This window comes from Protobothrops mucrosquamatus, unplaced genomic scaffold, assembly GCF_001527695.2.
Source record: "Protobothrops mucrosquamatus isolate PMUCROS unplaced genomic scaffold, P.Mucros_1.0 scaffold1166, whole genome shotgun sequence".
NCBI lineage: Eukaryota > Metazoa > Chordata > Lepidosauria > Squamata > Viperidae > Protobothrops > Protobothrops mucrosquamatus.
Window position 1 is genome coordinate 94,569 of NW_015387381.1, and position 17,932 is coordinate 112,500.

The 17,932-nt window shown below is 34.2% G+C and overlaps 1 protein-coding gene across 1 annotated transcript in view; it reads right to left on the bottom strand.

The window, feature by feature from the left end:
- Positions 1-1,748: 1,748 nt before the first annotated feature.
- The window catches only part of ZNF407 (zinc finger protein 407), a 46,575-nt gene continuing 30,391 nt past the window's right edge, over positions 1,749-17,932 (bottom strand). The window contains exon 3 of the mRNA XM_015820714.2: positions 1,749-1,890. Coding sequence (XP_015676200.2) covers positions 1,749-1,890 — 142 coding nt within the window. The remainder of the gene's footprint in view (positions 1,891-17,932) is intronic.

Genomic DNA, 17,932 nt, shown 5'->3' on the forward strand with positions numbered 1-17,932 from the left:
AGAGAATGAAACAACCATATATAGCAGAACATAGAATCCCAATAAAATCTCAGAGCTGTTCAAAAGAATTAGCACTGTTAACAAACTTACAAAATTAGGAAGGCGTTCAATTGGCTTTGGAATAATAGTATGTTCCACAGACAAGAGCATTACATGCTCCCAACTGGCAGCATGTAATGGCTGTTACTACAGAGAGCAGGGATTAACTTGCCCCCTAATTACACCATCATATCTCCTTACCTTCCAAGCAGAAGTAAACTGGATGGGCAAATGATGTAGTTAAACATTAAAAGGTAATTTGAGATTATGTCTTAGAAATATTATTTTGGTGTAGTGGTTAAAGCACCAGGCTAGGGGACCACGTGTTCTTAGTCCCACTTTAGACACGAAAGCTAGCTGGGCAACTTTGGGCCAATTGCTCTCTCTCAACCCAACTCATCTCAGCAGGGAAAATAAGAGGAGAAAGATGTATTGGATATGTTCACCACCTTGAGCTATTTGTAAAATTAATAAAGGCGGGAAATAAATAAATAACTAAATAAATAAATAAATAAATAAATAAGTTTTCTTGATTTGCTTGTCTAACAATATAGGCAATTCGTTATTGTTTATATACCTTCTCTATTTTTAGTCCTCCTGTACAAGAGGACTAATTTTTTTATATGAGCAGGAATGATAGGTGCTAATACCATATTTAAACTGGTAAGCTATATGTCAGTTTCATTTACTATCTGTCCCCTAACTTTGTGCTATACAATTTTTTTTTAAAAAAAGCTTATAGAGTTGCATCAGAAACAAACAAAAATATTACATGTGGCCATATAAATATACTAAGCTTGGCATTACTGAATGTCCTGTAGGCCTGAACTGTTTTTCCAAGATTAGCACTTTCAATTCACGCCAACACTTAATAATAGTTGCTAGTCTGTGACTTGAAAAATTGATGGTACACAGGTGAAGCAGAGATTTACATGGTTGAGGAATATGGGAAGGTCAAAGCTGCAAGGCAGTTGAATTAAAAGTCAGGCACATCTGAAAAACAAAAATCTCACGTACCAAGAAAATACACAACACAAAAGCAGACTGCCGTACACTATAGGCAGACATAATAATAGAGATTAAAATCATCCTACTGAAAATAGACCTGAGTAACTTAAACCAAACTGTTTTTGTTTAACAGATGCATTTGCATATGATACTATCTAATAAACTGATTTATTCACCCTCGTGTAACATGCTGGCTCAGGAATTCTGGGAGTTGAAGCCTACAACTCATAAAGGAGCCATAGTAGAGTAATAAAGAAAGAAACAATATTTTCAATCCTGATATGATGGTATTTTATCATGTATGTTGGAATACCAATAACACCTCCTTTGCTTCCATAAGTGATCTACTTTGCAGTGTTATGTAGGCAATGATCATAAGTTTGAAGAGTGAGAAGCAAGTGTGATATCTCTGGAGTATTCCTGTTCAAAGTGACACTGGTCATGCTCAAGCGACATGGCTACATTTAAGAAAACAGGAGGAAGCAATGAGACATTCTTTCTTCCCAGCATACTATGACAGATCTCCTTTCACTAGTCACTGATCAGTTGATTAAAGGGAAAACTAGTCAGCAATCCATTCCTTGCAGGCCAGTGGAAAAGTGAGTGGGAAACTGCACTTTTGTAGCCATCTGTGATAAAGAAATGTAATAGAGTAAATCCGCAATATAACCATGGTTAGCTTTGAACTATATATTAAATTCCTAAGCCTCATTTGACAATGCCCGTTGCCTTGATAAATCCTCATCATTCTGAACCACTGACTGCTGTAACCCTGATGCTGCTCTCTCTTTAGTTTCAACATATGCTTCTTTTCGGGTGAGAGTTTCAGTTTGAAACTTGGCACTGTAGTTAAATAAGCATATTAAGTTTAGACAACTTCAGAAAAAGTGAATATTTATTTGTGTAATGGTACCAAGTTACAATTGTGATGTGTATGGCTACTAAATGAAAGGGTTCAGCCATAATGAATGACTATCAAATGAAGGCAGAGTTACTCTCAAAATAGCCTTATTTGAATGTTGCTAAAGCAAAGATACTGTAAGATCAGGCTGAGGATGCAGAGCAAATGTCTGAAACAAGTAGGCCTTTGAACATCTTGCTTACATATGTTCAGTTCCATATGGGTAAAAGTCCTATATTTGCATTATGATGTACACGCAAAGCTCAACTTAATAAAGTTACAGTATCTGTACTTATCTAATGTATGTTTACAGGAATATATATTATCCAAGGCAGAGCTGTTCAGCAAATCTAGGAAGCCAGATAAAGAGTGACAACAATTCAAAGCCAAATTGGGAGGGTGTTTTATTATCTGTCTCTCTGTCTATCTTCTTAACTGCCATCTTCCCCATAGATGGGCTTTGGGNAACAACCTTACAAGCCTAACACTATAAGTTAGGCTGCATAGGAGCAACCTGTAAAGTCTATGCTGTTGTCCATCCATTCAACTTGCAACAACAAATGGGTTACCAAAACACAGCCCTGAAAATTCTCAAAATACAGTTTAGAACAGGGGTCTTCAAACTTGGCCCTTTTATGACTTGTGGACTTCAACTCCTAGAATTCCTCAGCCAGGCGAATTCTAGGAGTTGAAGTCCACAAGTCATAAAAGGGCCAAGTTTGAAGACCCCTGGTTTAGAAGATCCTACTAAATAGCCATATTATTCAGCTAACCTCTCTAATTTATGTAGGGATGAGATTGGAGGCATTCAGTATGCATTCACCAAATATCACTGTGATTTAATCCTAAATTTGCACAACGGCTATTACTATAGCACCAGCAGCCACAACTGGTGACCAGTTACTTTAAAACTGGTTAACTCACAAGCTTCAGATTTTTTTTTCCTAAATAAACAGCTGTCACATTTCTACATAAATCAATCATTGAGATATAAATTAGTTTCAGGCAAGTTTATTATCCTAAGGTAAAAGATTTCACTAAACACATCTAATTCGGAATTTAGTCAGAATTTAGATCTTTGAAAATTCCTACTTCCCACAGTTAAGCTAAGAAACAATAGATTTATATAAGTGGGCAGCTTATTTAGATTAAGATTTATGCAATTTATTTAGATTGTATATTTATGCAATTTACAAATCTGCATTTAGACATTATAGTGGGAAATGGCCATTTGGCTTTTAGATTTTACAGCACCACAACTGAAATTGCTAATAATCATCTAATTTAGATTAATTTTTTTTTTAAAAAAAAAATCAAGATCTCTTAAAAAAATCCTCAGAGTAAAATCCTAGAATCAAAGAAAATTTCCTTCCTGAAAATATTGAAACTACCCATCTTTTCGTGTGTGTGTGTGTGTGTGTGTGTTTATGCTATACATACATACCTACACACACATATATGCATGTATGAATAAATAAGACAAGATTAATTATTTCCCAAATATAGTTGTGTTTCACCTGGCAGTTTGAGGCAGCCCATTGTACGTGACAACATTGATTTTACTTTTTCCTCTGTACAGACATCTATGTAAAGAAATCCATTAGGCAGACAGTTCTCATCTCTATTGACTGACAGACTGACAATCAAATATTGTTCACTTTCTAAACTGACTGACAGTTAGACACTTAAACAAGCCTTCAAGTTGCAATAATAGTATGAAACACTTTCAATTACCTGAATCAAACAAATCCATGATCCCACTAGTTGAATATATTTTTACTGTCAGCTCCTTTGCCTGGGATGATTTTTTTTTTACACTGTGCTATGGGTAATTCAGACTCTTAACAAAAAGACTGCATATAGCAAAATGCAAACCATGAATACTGAAGCAAAATATTTCTTCCCTTTCATATGTATGTGAATGAAATGAAAAATAAAAGGTCACAATTCTGCAAATCAGCTTAGCTATTTTAAAAACTTCCTTCACTGTTCTAAAATAAGATTGGACCCGGTAAGCATAGCCCTTTAATCTGAAATGTAAGTATCCCCAGTTATCAGTGATCAGCCTTAGAGCCAATAATGTGTCAATTGTAGCCATTTTAAACAAGAACATATAATTCATATGTATTTACCTGTTTATGTGCAATTATGGGAAGAATGGACAAATTCATTCTGATGATAACCCTTGGCAAGCCACTATTATGGCAATTTTACTGATATAAAATGAAGAAAAATAATGATACCACCCAGTGATATTGTTAAGCAAGATTTTGAATTCAGCTTTACTCATCTACCAGGGCATTGTGCTACTCTCATTTGAAAGACGAAAAAAAAATATTGTAAATTAAAGCAGTTGCTATTAATTAGAAGCTGTTTTTTTCTAGCCCAAATTCCAGCTATTTTTACCTTTTAAGTGCATTCTAATGAGTTAACCCCTCTCCAATTAAGATCTGAATTCTACTGAGGGCATAGGAATGAATCACCATGTAAGATGCATGGGAAACTCCAGATAAAAGCGTATCTGAATTCTGCAATTTGTCGAATGAATACCTAAGGTTAAAAGTATCATCTAATGCGGAGGCATCAATATGTATTGCTGCAAGACATTCAGCTTGATCAGGCTGAAATATCTAAATGAACATGCTTAGGAGTTGAACATATACACTGCAGAACAAGCAAACAAGTAGGATCAGGGGGTGCTCTATTGTATTGTAATTGGTTTGACAGAAATAAAAGGCAAAGTCATAGCCCATCAAGAACTGTTCAGTAAAAACACACAAAAAGCAAAAAGATTGTCTTCATAATTGTAGTTACATCAAAAATGGTCAATGCATTTTAAAAGATGCAATTTTATTTTCCAAGGAAACAAGTTTTGAAAATAAATCGTATTTCCATAGATCTCCTTCATGAAAACTGGCTTTTAAGTCAATTTACGTCTAAAGCTACAGTGGAATCTCATATACATAATCATACTCTATGTCTACTACAGTCTTGCTTCTTTTTTAAAAAAAAACAGAAAAAACAAGTTTTTTTAACCAAATTTAGTGCTATTTTGAACTAAGCTTTGAAAATTAGGCAAAAACAATACTTGCTTTTTAATAAATATTTTTATTTTTATTTTTTTAAAAAAACACCCATGGTTTAATGACAATCACTGAATATCAGAAGCTGTTTAAAGATATTTTGCAGCACATTAAAAAAAACCCTCCAAATGCATCCTCCTAAGTAAGAGAAGTATGCTCAAACAATTTTTAACAAAATGACACGTTTGCTATTAGTGTATACAGAATTCCTTGAAATATACGTCAGCTCCCCAGAGTGGGATTATGGTATTTAGTATTTTTTTAATTAGTAGTCAATACTATTTGAAAGAGGCAAGGGAGAATTTACTGTTTGTGCATTGTAAAATGATTCTCTGAGAGGAATCCAGCTGTTGTACGCTATAAAGACAATTGATTTTCTAGAAGCCTATATTTAACCTAAGTTTGCCATATTATGTGAAAAGGGATCATACATATTGATTCCTTTATTACAAATCCTCTTGCATTCAGTAAACATTTAGGACATGCATGGTAAGTTTGGGGTTTTTAGTATTTTACAAAAGTGCTATCTTGTTTTTACTGTTAAAATGGGTCTTTCTTTTCTAGTAATTGTAAATTGTAGGAGCTATGCAGCTAGAATATTACAACCTTTTGTTATTCTTAAGATCTCTAAAAGAACATTTTGTGTTCATTTTCCATTGGTCCTTCCTTCCTTCCTTCCTTCCTCTCTCCCTCCTTCCCCTCTCCCTCCTTCCCTCCCTCTTTGTCTCTCTCTCTCTCTCTAGTTATCTCTCTAATTATTAAATAGACTTGAAGAGGGGATTTAATTCCTTCATAACTAAGATGGGGGGGAGGAGGTGAAGAAAAAATAAGACAAAAGAGAGCACCATTTCACATTTCAGGCATAAGCAAGAGAAGCTTATGTTATCCAGATCGATGAACCTAGAATATTATAGTAATGGAACATGAATTTTATATTGCTTCCTTTTGAACACAATTAAACTTCAGAGAACATTAACATGTACTTTCTGGAACCGATGTAAGCAATTAAAAATTGCAACCAAAATGTTTTGTGAGGCGTAATTACTATAAGGTCAGTAGATATTATTTGGAGTCAGTTTAGTTTATCACATTACAACATGACAGGACATGAGGCAAAAATTATAAATTCCTTCCCTAAATCTGTCCTTTTCTGATTTAGATGGATGAAGAATAATTAACTCTTAATTATTCAGATGACTTCAAGGCAGTTTTAGGAATCAGCAAAAGAATTCAGTCATTTTAACCAAGAAAAGCAGTCTCCTGTCATTTATCAAATCTTGCAACTTGACCAATGATGAATTGAAATAAAAAAAATCTTTATGTTTACGCACAGCACTAACTGCTACCTTAGAGGTGCTTAAGCAACAAAATTCCCTTTAAATTCTACCATATGCAAATTATCAGATGCAATTTGCATTTTAAAGTATTTAACTCTACATATTTATTGGATTTTGAGGCCATGCTGATCATTGATTTATGTGCTTCTGGCATTCATATTTCCATATTTGTATGATTCTGATGACAGTAATAATTCAAAGTTGTTCTTTGAACAATATCTTTAATTACATCCTCAAAGCATCATTGTTTTTGCCTAGTATCCTGACAAAAATTATTTGAAATGAGAAATGGCACCAAGATCTGAAATGTACAAAAGTACATTTGTCCTTGCCTGTCTAATATCAGATGTATGGAGATGACTTTTTGTGAAGCAATCCTTAGCCCTAAACAGTTTGCAGAGCTCGGCAACCTTGCATGTAAATACTTTATTAATTCTGACATACTTTCACGACAAATTCAATCACAGTTCATAAGATTTCTGTTCAAAATGCAAAGCCTGCCCCATTTATTTTGCCGCTAACTCAGAAAGTTTTGCTGCCATGTCTTCTTATTGGAGTTGTCACAAATTATGTGCACTCTTATGAAAGCTATCATGAAGTGTAATCATTAAAGGTTCACAAAGGTTTTGCCTACTTCTTGTTTAAAAACCAAACCATCAGATGCATCTTCAGTCATAATCACCTGAACAATTCTTTTTAGGATTATTGTTGACATTTGGATATATTCACAAACTTTCCAAAATAACTGTTCATTCATGTAGATGTATACAAAACAAATGCTTAGCTAATGCAAATTACCTATATTAACTATTATTATTCACACAAATGTTCCTTTGAATATTGTGCATGTGTCAAGTATCATACTATTTTAGCTTTTCAGTGCAATATATACAGACCCACCCTTATACAAATTAGGTTTGTTTTTATAGATGGCTTTCTGAATAATTCAATATTCACCTCTGAGGCACATTGTTTTCTTTTGTTTTCTTACAAAAAGAACTGGCATTTTGTACAATTTGCTTTTAGGAAATCTCATTTTTTCTCCACAGAACTCAATCATATTTCCCTAATGTTTTATTTTTTAGGACGCAACTAAACTATTAAAATTATTAAAGGCGTATATCTTTACATTTCCTATTATGTTTTTTCGGCATATGACTGGGCTTGTCAATTGTTTTTATAACTTTTATATAATGCATAAGTAGGTATTAAAAACATTACATTATTTCTTTCCCATGTAAGTTGACAATGCCTCAATAATGTGCATTTATCCCTAATTTGAAGTTTTTCTTTTTTTAAAAAAAACAACAACACTATAATATATAGGAAAACTGTATATTGTATGTTTAATTGCTTCGTTCTAAAGAAAGGGAATAATCGAAGTATATTTTATGTTATTTTATGAGAATGGGAAAGGAATTGTATAGAATGTAGTGGATGTTATCTCTTAATATAGTTTCTATATATACTCATACATATATACATTTAAACTGAAGGGAAAATTTATTTTATATAATATGAACTATTTTCTTCAATATGCATATTTTAAATGCATTTATTATAATGTTTACTCATGTTAGATTCAACTTTAAGTAGCAAAATACATTTCAAAAGTCTAATTTTATTTGCACCTTTTCCTCTTGATTAAGAGGGGGGGAAACTGTTAATTTAAAAGAAATGACACTACTAGAATTTTACAAGATATTTGTAGGGAGGGGAAATAAAAGAAGCCTCTCAAGGCAAAGAGTATTTATTTCTTTGTTCAGTTAAAATTATTTCCCAATACATTTATATTAATATAACTGTTATTAACCAGAAGTATTGTAGGCAGCCGTTAAGCAATTCATTTTATTAGTAACATTCAGCATTTTCCCTTTTGATTCTTGAAGAAAATGTATGAGGAATGATGAAAAATGAGTAATACTGGTAAGAAAAGTTACAACATCGTGCTCTTTTTAAAAAGAGACACAAATTCATATTGAAAAATACTATAATCCCAAACACACACATTTACGCTCCCTAGTGGCCAATCTAATAACAGCACTGTGGAATCCTTATAGCTAAACTTACAATTCTGGCCAAAGAACATTACAAAAATACTGAATGGCAAGGCAAACTGACAATTCCTTGAAAAGGTATACAAGCATATTGAAGAGATGCTTCTAGAGAGACAAATTCAGCATTATAATGAATATCATTGGGGATGGGGAGATATGGTAAGAGAAGATTCGTTTTCCAATTTACTGGGGTTCAGTTCTATATCAGGATTCTGTCCATTAGCTCTCTCACCCAATTTGTTAGATTCAGCAACCATTTTCCAAAGCATTAATATTATTATTATGTACATATTAAAGGCAGGCAAGACACTTATAAGATGTTTTTCCCTAGCAAAACTAACAAAGAATACAATTTATTCACATATCTCTTAAAATTTAAGGTTTTATAAAAGTTGGTTGTATATAAGATTCTGCGAGAAAAATAGCCATGCTTTCCAGGGAATGGGGATCAGTCATTTTGTTATTCCCTTTGCAAATTCCTTAAATTTGTTCATTGTTCATGAATATATTATCTAGATTCCTTTCCTATTGTTCATGTTCTTATCAGGACAGCCCTTTAAAATCTATATATAAGGTGGGTAAGTAAAGCTCAGTCACAACAACTATGGTTTAAAGAACTTAGGTAGGAAGATGTTTGTTTGAATATCTTTGGAAGAGTGAAAATAATTTGGGGAATTGTACTGAGAGATGTCCAAAAATTTTTCCTTAAAATAGTTTTTATTGTAACATTGAAAAATTCGGGAAAAATAGAAAAGGTGAAAGAAATGCAAAAAGCAAGCATTCTTCATAGATAGAATAGCAAGCCAAATTTTCCTTTTCGTTCTAAAGCTACTAATTAGTATAGCTATTTGTATTATAACGGCAATACCTAAAATTTAAGAAATTGCTATGGACAGTCAATGCAACATTGTAACCAAATGGGTAAATGGGTGCATATGTTAGTTACAATGACAATCTTTGGGAATATATATTTCAAGAAAATTAATGAACCACTAAATCAGTACTATAAAACATAAAGAATTTATATGTAATTAAGACATTTGTCTTCATGCTACCACAGAAAAGTTAATGTTTATCATCTACATGTTAAAATGAAACTCTTAAACTGTCACCTTGTATCATTTGTAATGCTGAGCACTATCTCTATTAATAATATATTAAGCGGTTGCATCCAGATATATAAATTGGTAGCTGATTGTAGTGGGACAGAAAAAGGATAACAGATAAGATTATGTTTAATAAAAATCTTTTTACACTTTTAAAAATACATGCATGTATGCATGTATTTGTGTGTGTGTGTGTGTGTGTGTGTATGAATGAATACACAGACAGACAGATAGACAGACAGACAGACAGACAGACAGACAGAAATATCTAATAGCTTTTCAGGAACAAAATCCAGAAAAAATATAAACATAAACATTATTATTTCTGTATATAAAGAAAGAAAAACTGGTTGAAGTCTGCAAGTGCTAACAGTAATTACTGGTATATTATTCCCCTAAGCACTGAAAACTGATTGTTGTACTTGGATGTATACTTTTTTATACAAATCTATATATGTTTGTGTGGAGGTAGCCACCCAGACATATAACACACCTATGGCCACACCATCATGTTTATGGGTCTAATTAGAAGGACATTCAAGAAACACAATGGTAATGTTGTTTAGCTACTTCACATTTTTCTCTTCTATCAGATCATTTGTTAATTATCAAGAACAATATAAATGCTGACTTATTTGAAAAAAATTGTAAACATATTTTAAAAAGCAAAATTCCAATACATAGAGCTTTTTATGTCCAACATAAATTATATTGTTTAAAATGCAATATGAATAGAATCATTTTTTGAACACTAAGTGAAGCCAATTTTTTTTTTAAAAAAAAAAACAGCTGTCCCAATACAAGCGGACCAAAAAGAACCTATAAATATTTATTATAATTCCTCAGGCTGATATTAAGGGGGTTTCATAGCATATATCAGAAAAGCTCACATAAGGCTTCTTGTTATATTCTATGTGGTTGTGTTAGACTCCACTATAATACAGCACTGCAAAATATTGAAACAAAACAGCACAGCCACAATATTTACACTGAAGACTCTTGCCTCAAAAGTAATAAGAGCATTGTACATTTTTGGAGGGCTTTAGAGAAAGCATTCTTAGAATAATGATGAAGAGTGAATGACTAAGCACACGAAGCAAGAAAAATGTCCAGGTCAACTCATTTATAGTAATTCAACCTTCATCTTCTGATTTACTTACTGTAAAAATCTATTAAAGCTCCAATTTGGTAGTGAACTATAGCCATCTACTGGAATAAGAAGATAAAGCAAATGCTTACAACATATATCCCCAGAAATCTAGCATGTTCTGCTTATTATCTAATCTAATCCTGGAAGAAATTGAATATACTTAGATGCTATTAATACTATTAAAGACATTCTTTTCCAAGCAACTGCTTGTTCGATTCAGGGTGCCATGATTTGGGTGTCAAAGTTTTAAAAATGCTTATATACAATGTTTTGAAGAGAGAGAGTCCATTAATTCTTTTTATGTTCCGCCAAATAGAAAAAGGTTGTGTTCCACTACCAAAGCTTTTATTATTTTCCAGAATCAGTCTGGTACAGGACTTCAGTAGCCTGTAAGAATGCTGTTTCTCTATGGAACAGTTTATAGTCATGGAATAATCTGTTCATAGAACTAAACATACTTGCAAAGGAGAGAACAGGAAAGTACAAAACCTTCTAGGCTTCAGTATTAGGAAAAACATATGTCTGTTTTTACACTAAGACAACTGGAGCCACATATAGTTGCTTAAGATGAAATTGGATCCTTGGCCGCATACCTCAAAGAAACAAATCACTCAATGCTGGGCTAATGACTCTTTTCTCAAAACTCTTAACAAATTACTCTTTTCTCAAGCTTCCCATGCACACACACAAACTCAATAAAGGACAAACTAAAAAACGTACAAAAGGACCCAGTTCACATATACAGATGAGAAATCAAAGTGACAAGTTGCCTCAGCAATGCAACCAAGCTCCAGAATTTAGGCTGTTTGGTTAGGACAATGAACTTTAAAAAGATCCTGCCTTACTCATGCTCCGTGTGGATCCCGAGACTGTGCGCCGGCATAATGTGTTGTGAGTCGTATATCTGTTTTTTAAAATAGAGATTTCACTCCTGAACTCACAGCTTAAAGCAAAGTAGCTGATTGGCATGGAAGGAGGTGTGCCTTCAAGTCAGTCTTAACTCCTGGTGATTAGCTAAACAAGGCCCTGCCATTTTCTTGGCAATGTTTTTTGGAAGTGGCTTTCCATTGCTTCCTTCCTAGAACTAAGAGTGCATGACTGGCTCAAGGTCACCTAGGTGACTTCCTCTCTAAGATGGGAGTATAACTCACAGTCTCTCAGTTTCAAGCCTGGTACATTAACCACTACACTAAACTGGGTCCCACTGACATATCTAAACCCATAAATATTGCCAGTGCAAACATCATCATAACAACCTCACAATTTAGCACAAGGGGAAAACATGCAACTCAAATGCTGCAAGTATTCAAATTCTCTTAATTCTCAGTCTCAGTTTTCACAATTAAAAATATTACTAACATTTATCGTGACAGACAAAAGCAGAGCAAAATTGAATATTAGACATTGTTTAATGATTTTACAGCTGTTGCCTGCAATGTGATGATTGGTCAGCTTTGTGATCAGTTGGCCCAAACTTAGAACTCTGAGGAGAAACTGTTTTAATTTCTCCACCCAATTCCAGCAGAATTATTAGCTGCTTCAGAACCTGTGGCCATGAGACGGGTATAATCTAAGGGTACTGGAGCTTAATTAATACTGGAGTAGGAAATACAAGTACACAGCAATACGAAGAGTGATTCAGTTATGAGGCTTTGCCTTTGTAATATACAACACATTAATTTTATTTTATGCATGCTGTAATGATAACTTACATATGAATAATAAAAGTATTCCTTTCAATTAAAAATCCCACAGAAATATATACCACCTTCTACTGGACAATAAGAAAATGGGTTAAAAGCACTTGCGGCCACAGGCAGCTAAAGAAAACTTTCAGCTGATTTGTGTATTTAAGAAACCCCCGAGATTGCTTCAGCTCCATGGGATGTGGGGTAATGATGAATTTCTGTGTACAAGGTTTCTTCCTGTGTTACTTTTGAGGGACATAAGTCACATACTTAAAACTTTCAAAAGACTGAACTCAGGTTCCTAGGCTGATGGCAGAGGCCAGCGTACCTCTGATTTCCAATGTCGTATCAAAGAGGAAATGCAGTCTTATTTATTCCATCCATTCAAAACCTCTCAAGAAAAGTATTAATTAAAAAAATGGATAAAGGTACCATAGAGGCATACACAGAATAGGTAAAAGGGGAGACTATCCTTGACCACAGTTAAGAGATTTACTGCCAGCAAAATCACATTTTTTGCTTGTATTTCAGAAATCTCATTTTAAAATCCAGTTATTAAGGTGTGTGTGTGTGTGTGTGTGTGTGTACACACTTTTTTTTCAACTCTTAATTGAAAATAATAAATACAGTAGCCATTACTGGACAAGGAACCCAAGGAACCCAAAATCAAGAAGAGTCCGGTAGCATGATTTCCAACTAAAAGCATCCACCTTATGATAAAATGTGTTTGATACTACCAGGTTTATACTGGTAGTATTCGTATGTTTTTTATAATGACAATGCCTTTATGTGAAATTTGCCTTATTAGGATCAATCAGGATGCCTTATTCAAATGAAGCCAAAAAAACAGGTTTATCTGGCTGCATTTGCATAAGGCATCCTGATTGATCCTAAAAAGGCAAATTCTACATAAAGGCACTACAAAAAAACACATTAACACAGAAGAGCATTTGTTAAGATCAGGAATTATATGAAGGAGTTACACACAGATACTCCCTTCCTCCTCTTTGATTTCTACCCTTTTGCATGCATTGTCAGTGCTGGTCAGCGGGTACTCTAAACAGCTCTAGGAACCTTTTCACATTTCATCAGGTTAAAACGTCTCTGCCTGACCCAATATCTTAACAAAGTATTTCCAGAAAAAGTTTAGTTCCCACTATCTCTTTTGAGAAATAGCATCTCCTACAACATGTTCGACAAAGGCATACACACCTAAGTGCATATATGGACTCATGGAACTATCATTTTTCCTACTTTCCCTAGTTTTTATTATATAAGTTTTCAGAGGACCTCAGTTTTCATTCCACCATGATCATCTTGAGGCTTAGCAGTTCATTAAGAGGATTAGTAGTAAATGGTGGGTAGAGTTAAGACTATGCTGAGAGTACAGAAAATAATCCATTTATCATTCTTTCATAAACTTCATTTTCCTCAGTCTTGACACCGTGAATTGCCATGTGAGCTTTCAACTCCTTTAAAAAAAAAAGCACAAGGCTGTCTTCCTACTATTAAGACTTTTGAGATCAATATTCGCCTACTAGGAAGATTGCAATACCATGAACAGCTGGTATTCAAAACAACTTTTCCAAATGCTGTTTCAAATTATCAGCTACTCATGTCTTAAATGGCAGTTTCGCCTACTACTTAGTACTATCCTTATCTATATTTTGTGTACAAAATTTGCCTTCAGAATAAAAAGAAATGTCCATTTTCATAATAAATTATTTATTTTATTAACAATCTTAAAAATAGTATTAAAGTTCAACAGTATCTCTTTCCAAGCCTAAGTTTTCGTTTCTCTTTTGGTTACAATTACCATTTTCCATCAACACTGACTTTTTAACATTTTCAGCCTCAACTTCAACATTTTCCCATAGTGGTTTATACTACACAAGAATGTTACAACTGAGCATTACACCATTGTGGAGGCTACCCAAAGGCAGCATATGCTATCCAATCCACAAAATAAGGGCATAATAGTCAGAATATGGCTGATCAACTACATCCAGATTTAGAGTTCCAGGTATTTCTTTAAAATTAAAACTATTTCTTTAAAAAGAATCTCCTGAAACGCTGGAAAAAAAGTAAAACGAAATAAAAATCCCCTGTACTCCTTGCTTAAAAATCTAACCTATGAACAGCATTATCATACTTTCAGAACAATGTAATGAATCTTAGTGATGACTTTAAAACCAAAATTGATTTCTTTAGCAAAAGAAAAAAAAACCCTATAGCACCTCTCAGGTGAGAAATCCAAACCTGATAATATTCATTGTTATTTATTTGTTTGTGTGTTAACTTTACTTGTGGCCCATCTCGCTGTGGGGCTACTCTGGGTGGCTTACAACAATAAAATGGAAAAAAAGATTTAAAAATGTAAAAATAACAGTAGTAAAGGAATGTAACAATTAACAATGGATATACAATAATATGAAATTAAAAAGATGAGCGGAGGGAGAACAGGAAGCGCAGGGGGAAGGTGGGGTTAGCAAATTAGTCCAGTAATCAACTCCACCAATGTAGTCCCCTATACCAGGGGTCCCCAATCCTCGGTTCATAGACCAGTACCGGGCTGCGGCATGCCAGCAACCGGTCCGCACAAACAAGCAAAGTCCCATCTGCAAGATGCAGGCAGCACACAAAACCACACACCCTCCGGTCCACGGAAAAACCTCTCTCCATGGAACCAGTCCCTGGTGCCCAAAGGTTGGGGACCTCTGCCCTATTCGGTCCCCAGCAGAGCCTCTAAAGACCTTTTTTCTTCTTTTTTTCAGTTATAAAGTTAGACTTAGGGTACAGTGTACAGATCGTCCTTGAGTTACCTCACAATTGAGCCCAAAATTTATGTTGCTAAGTGAAACATTTGTTAAGTGAATTTTGCTCCATTTTATGAGCTTTCTTGCCACAGTTGTAAAGTGGATCACTGCAGTTGTCAAATTAGTAACACAATTGTTAACTGAATCTGGCTTCCCCATTGACTTTGCATTGCAGAAGGTCGCAAAAACTGATCACTTGACTACAGGACACTGCAACTATCATACATATGAACCAATTGCCAAGCATCTGAATTTTGATCATGTGACTATGGGGATGCTGCAACGGTCGTAAGTGTGAAAAACGGTCATAAGGAACTTTTTTCAGCATTGTTCTAACTTTGAAAAGTCACTAAAAGAAGTCTTGTAAGTCGAGGACTACCTGTATAGACCAATAATCAAATGGTCTCAACATCTGCTTGTTTGTTTGTTTGAGTGCCATTCCTTACAAAAACTTTTCAGAGCACCATAAAATAAAAATATAAAACAGAAGGAGTGGTGTTTTGTACCTGTATAAATGCTTGTTTTAGGGGGAGTTGAGAAACCGCAATGGTAAAATTGTTTCAAAAGACTGCCTGACCAAATTCTCTCAATCGACAAGAACTGGCAGGCACTAAGAGCAGATGTCATTGTGGTCTACACAGTGTTCACAGTAATAAAATAGTATATATTACTGCTGTATATTTTTTCTAGTTGGTTAGCTATGAAACATGGTGATTTGTGCACTGATTGTTCACATATTGTGTGCTCTGATTGCCAAAAGTATGAGATAGCTTGTTTGTGGTTACCAGTAACTCACAAATTATTATTATGCTGTTAGTAATAGTTGAGGTTCCACTATCATTTTTCAACCGCACAACAGAAATCTATAAATGAAAATAAGCAAGCTGAGAGGCTCACTGTAAGCAAGTTCCTAAACAAAAGTCCAAAGCAACTCAAGGGAGCATGCCATGTAAAGGAAAAGGCTTACAGAAATAAATATTGGGGCTTTAAAAAAAAAAAAAAAAAAAAGGTTGATCGTATTTTTGCTCCTGAAGCCAATTCTAGATTGAATAAAAAATGGTTCAGGCTATGAGGATTAAGGGTGCATGATGGTGATGCTATGACTTTATGAAAATAGATAGTTCAACATTTAGTTTGCAAGAGGGGAGCGTCAAAAAGAAATGATTAACCTACTGGAAAATCATCTTTTATTTTAACCCTTATATTTCCAAAAAGGAGGGAAACTGCAACACCAAAAATAACCATTTATTTTTCTGGTAAAATATTTGGAGCTGGGAAGCTACAAAAATTGGGCTGTACTGCAGATAGGCACGGGTTATGTTTACGTTGCTGTAAAACATGCTTTGAAGCAAGATAGAAATTGTAACTTGGTCAGTTTCCTTATCCAGAAGTTTTGTATCTGGCAAGCTGAAGTGGCAGAGAGTGACTTCCCCTTGCTGAATTTAGGCTCTTCATATTTTGCAGGGAAAAAGTAGATCATTCCTGAGTAAACTGCATACTGTTACAATTCATCATCTTATATCATACTGCTGATATTTAAGCAGCTGTCTTCCCAAATTAATTTACCTGGGGTGGCATAACTACCTGAAATTTATTTAGTGATGGTGTAGTTTCTTCTTCCATTTACCAAGTCAGCTAATGAATACAATGTTAGCTGATTAGTTGCATATGCCTTAATTGATTAACCAATTAAATCAACATACATTTTCACAAGGATCAAAAACAGTTTTGTAAAAAAGTCGGACTTTTTTGCACTAAAATAATAGAGCTATAATTAACAGCCAACATCTGATTTTCTCCTAGAAAATGGGGAGAAGAGGAATGTCATTTAAGAACATAAAGGACATTAGAAATTGTAAATAGACATGCTGCCAGATGCTCTTTGAAGTTACAGAGACATATTTCCCTTAGGCACATCCTAACTGGCAGGCTGAACAATTCAAATATTTAGATTTATCATAGATTTATCTTTTTGCGATAAAGCTAAAGCATGAATATGAGCTTCAAAGTATTTTCTCATACTTCATAAAAAAAATCAGGTTTACTGATTGCTTGTGCCTGCTGTTTAAGAAGGGGAAGAATAGTTGCTTCTGCATGAGAGTATACTAGAAATCTCAAAAGGAATTTTAAGAAACCAAGAGGACCAACTAATGTGCCAAAACTAACAGTTATGATAAGACAATATTTGACTTGAGTTAGATTTTCAGAGAAAGTTGACTGAAATGTGATGTTAAAACCAAACAAACGATTATGAAATAGTGAGGAACTGCTTAAGATATTTAATTGCAAACTGGATAGGATCCGTTTCAAATTCCATCCAACAGCTTTTCTACTGGCATGGTGACCAAATAGGAAATATCAGTGAGACAGCTGATCACATCTGTATAACTTTAAATAATTACCCACACATTAGATTTCTTATATGTTTGAAACAGGTTGTGGCTTTGTACAGCCGTGGGTTATATCAAGTAACTCCTTCTCAAAGCTTGTCAAAATAAATGTAGGAGCACTTAGTAAGACAGTCCTAAAGCACTCACACAGGGAGGTATGATCTGGTGCAACAGAGTGTCCTCCTGTATAAACGTCCCACCAAAAGCATGCCAGTACTAGCACAAACACAGAACAGAAAGCATTAATAATACTTTCGCACAAATGTAGCTCAAGCAAATCTAACCCAATACATTTTCAAAGCAGTCATGGAGAAAGAGTAAGCCACATGCCTAATTGTGTCACTAATTATTACGCTG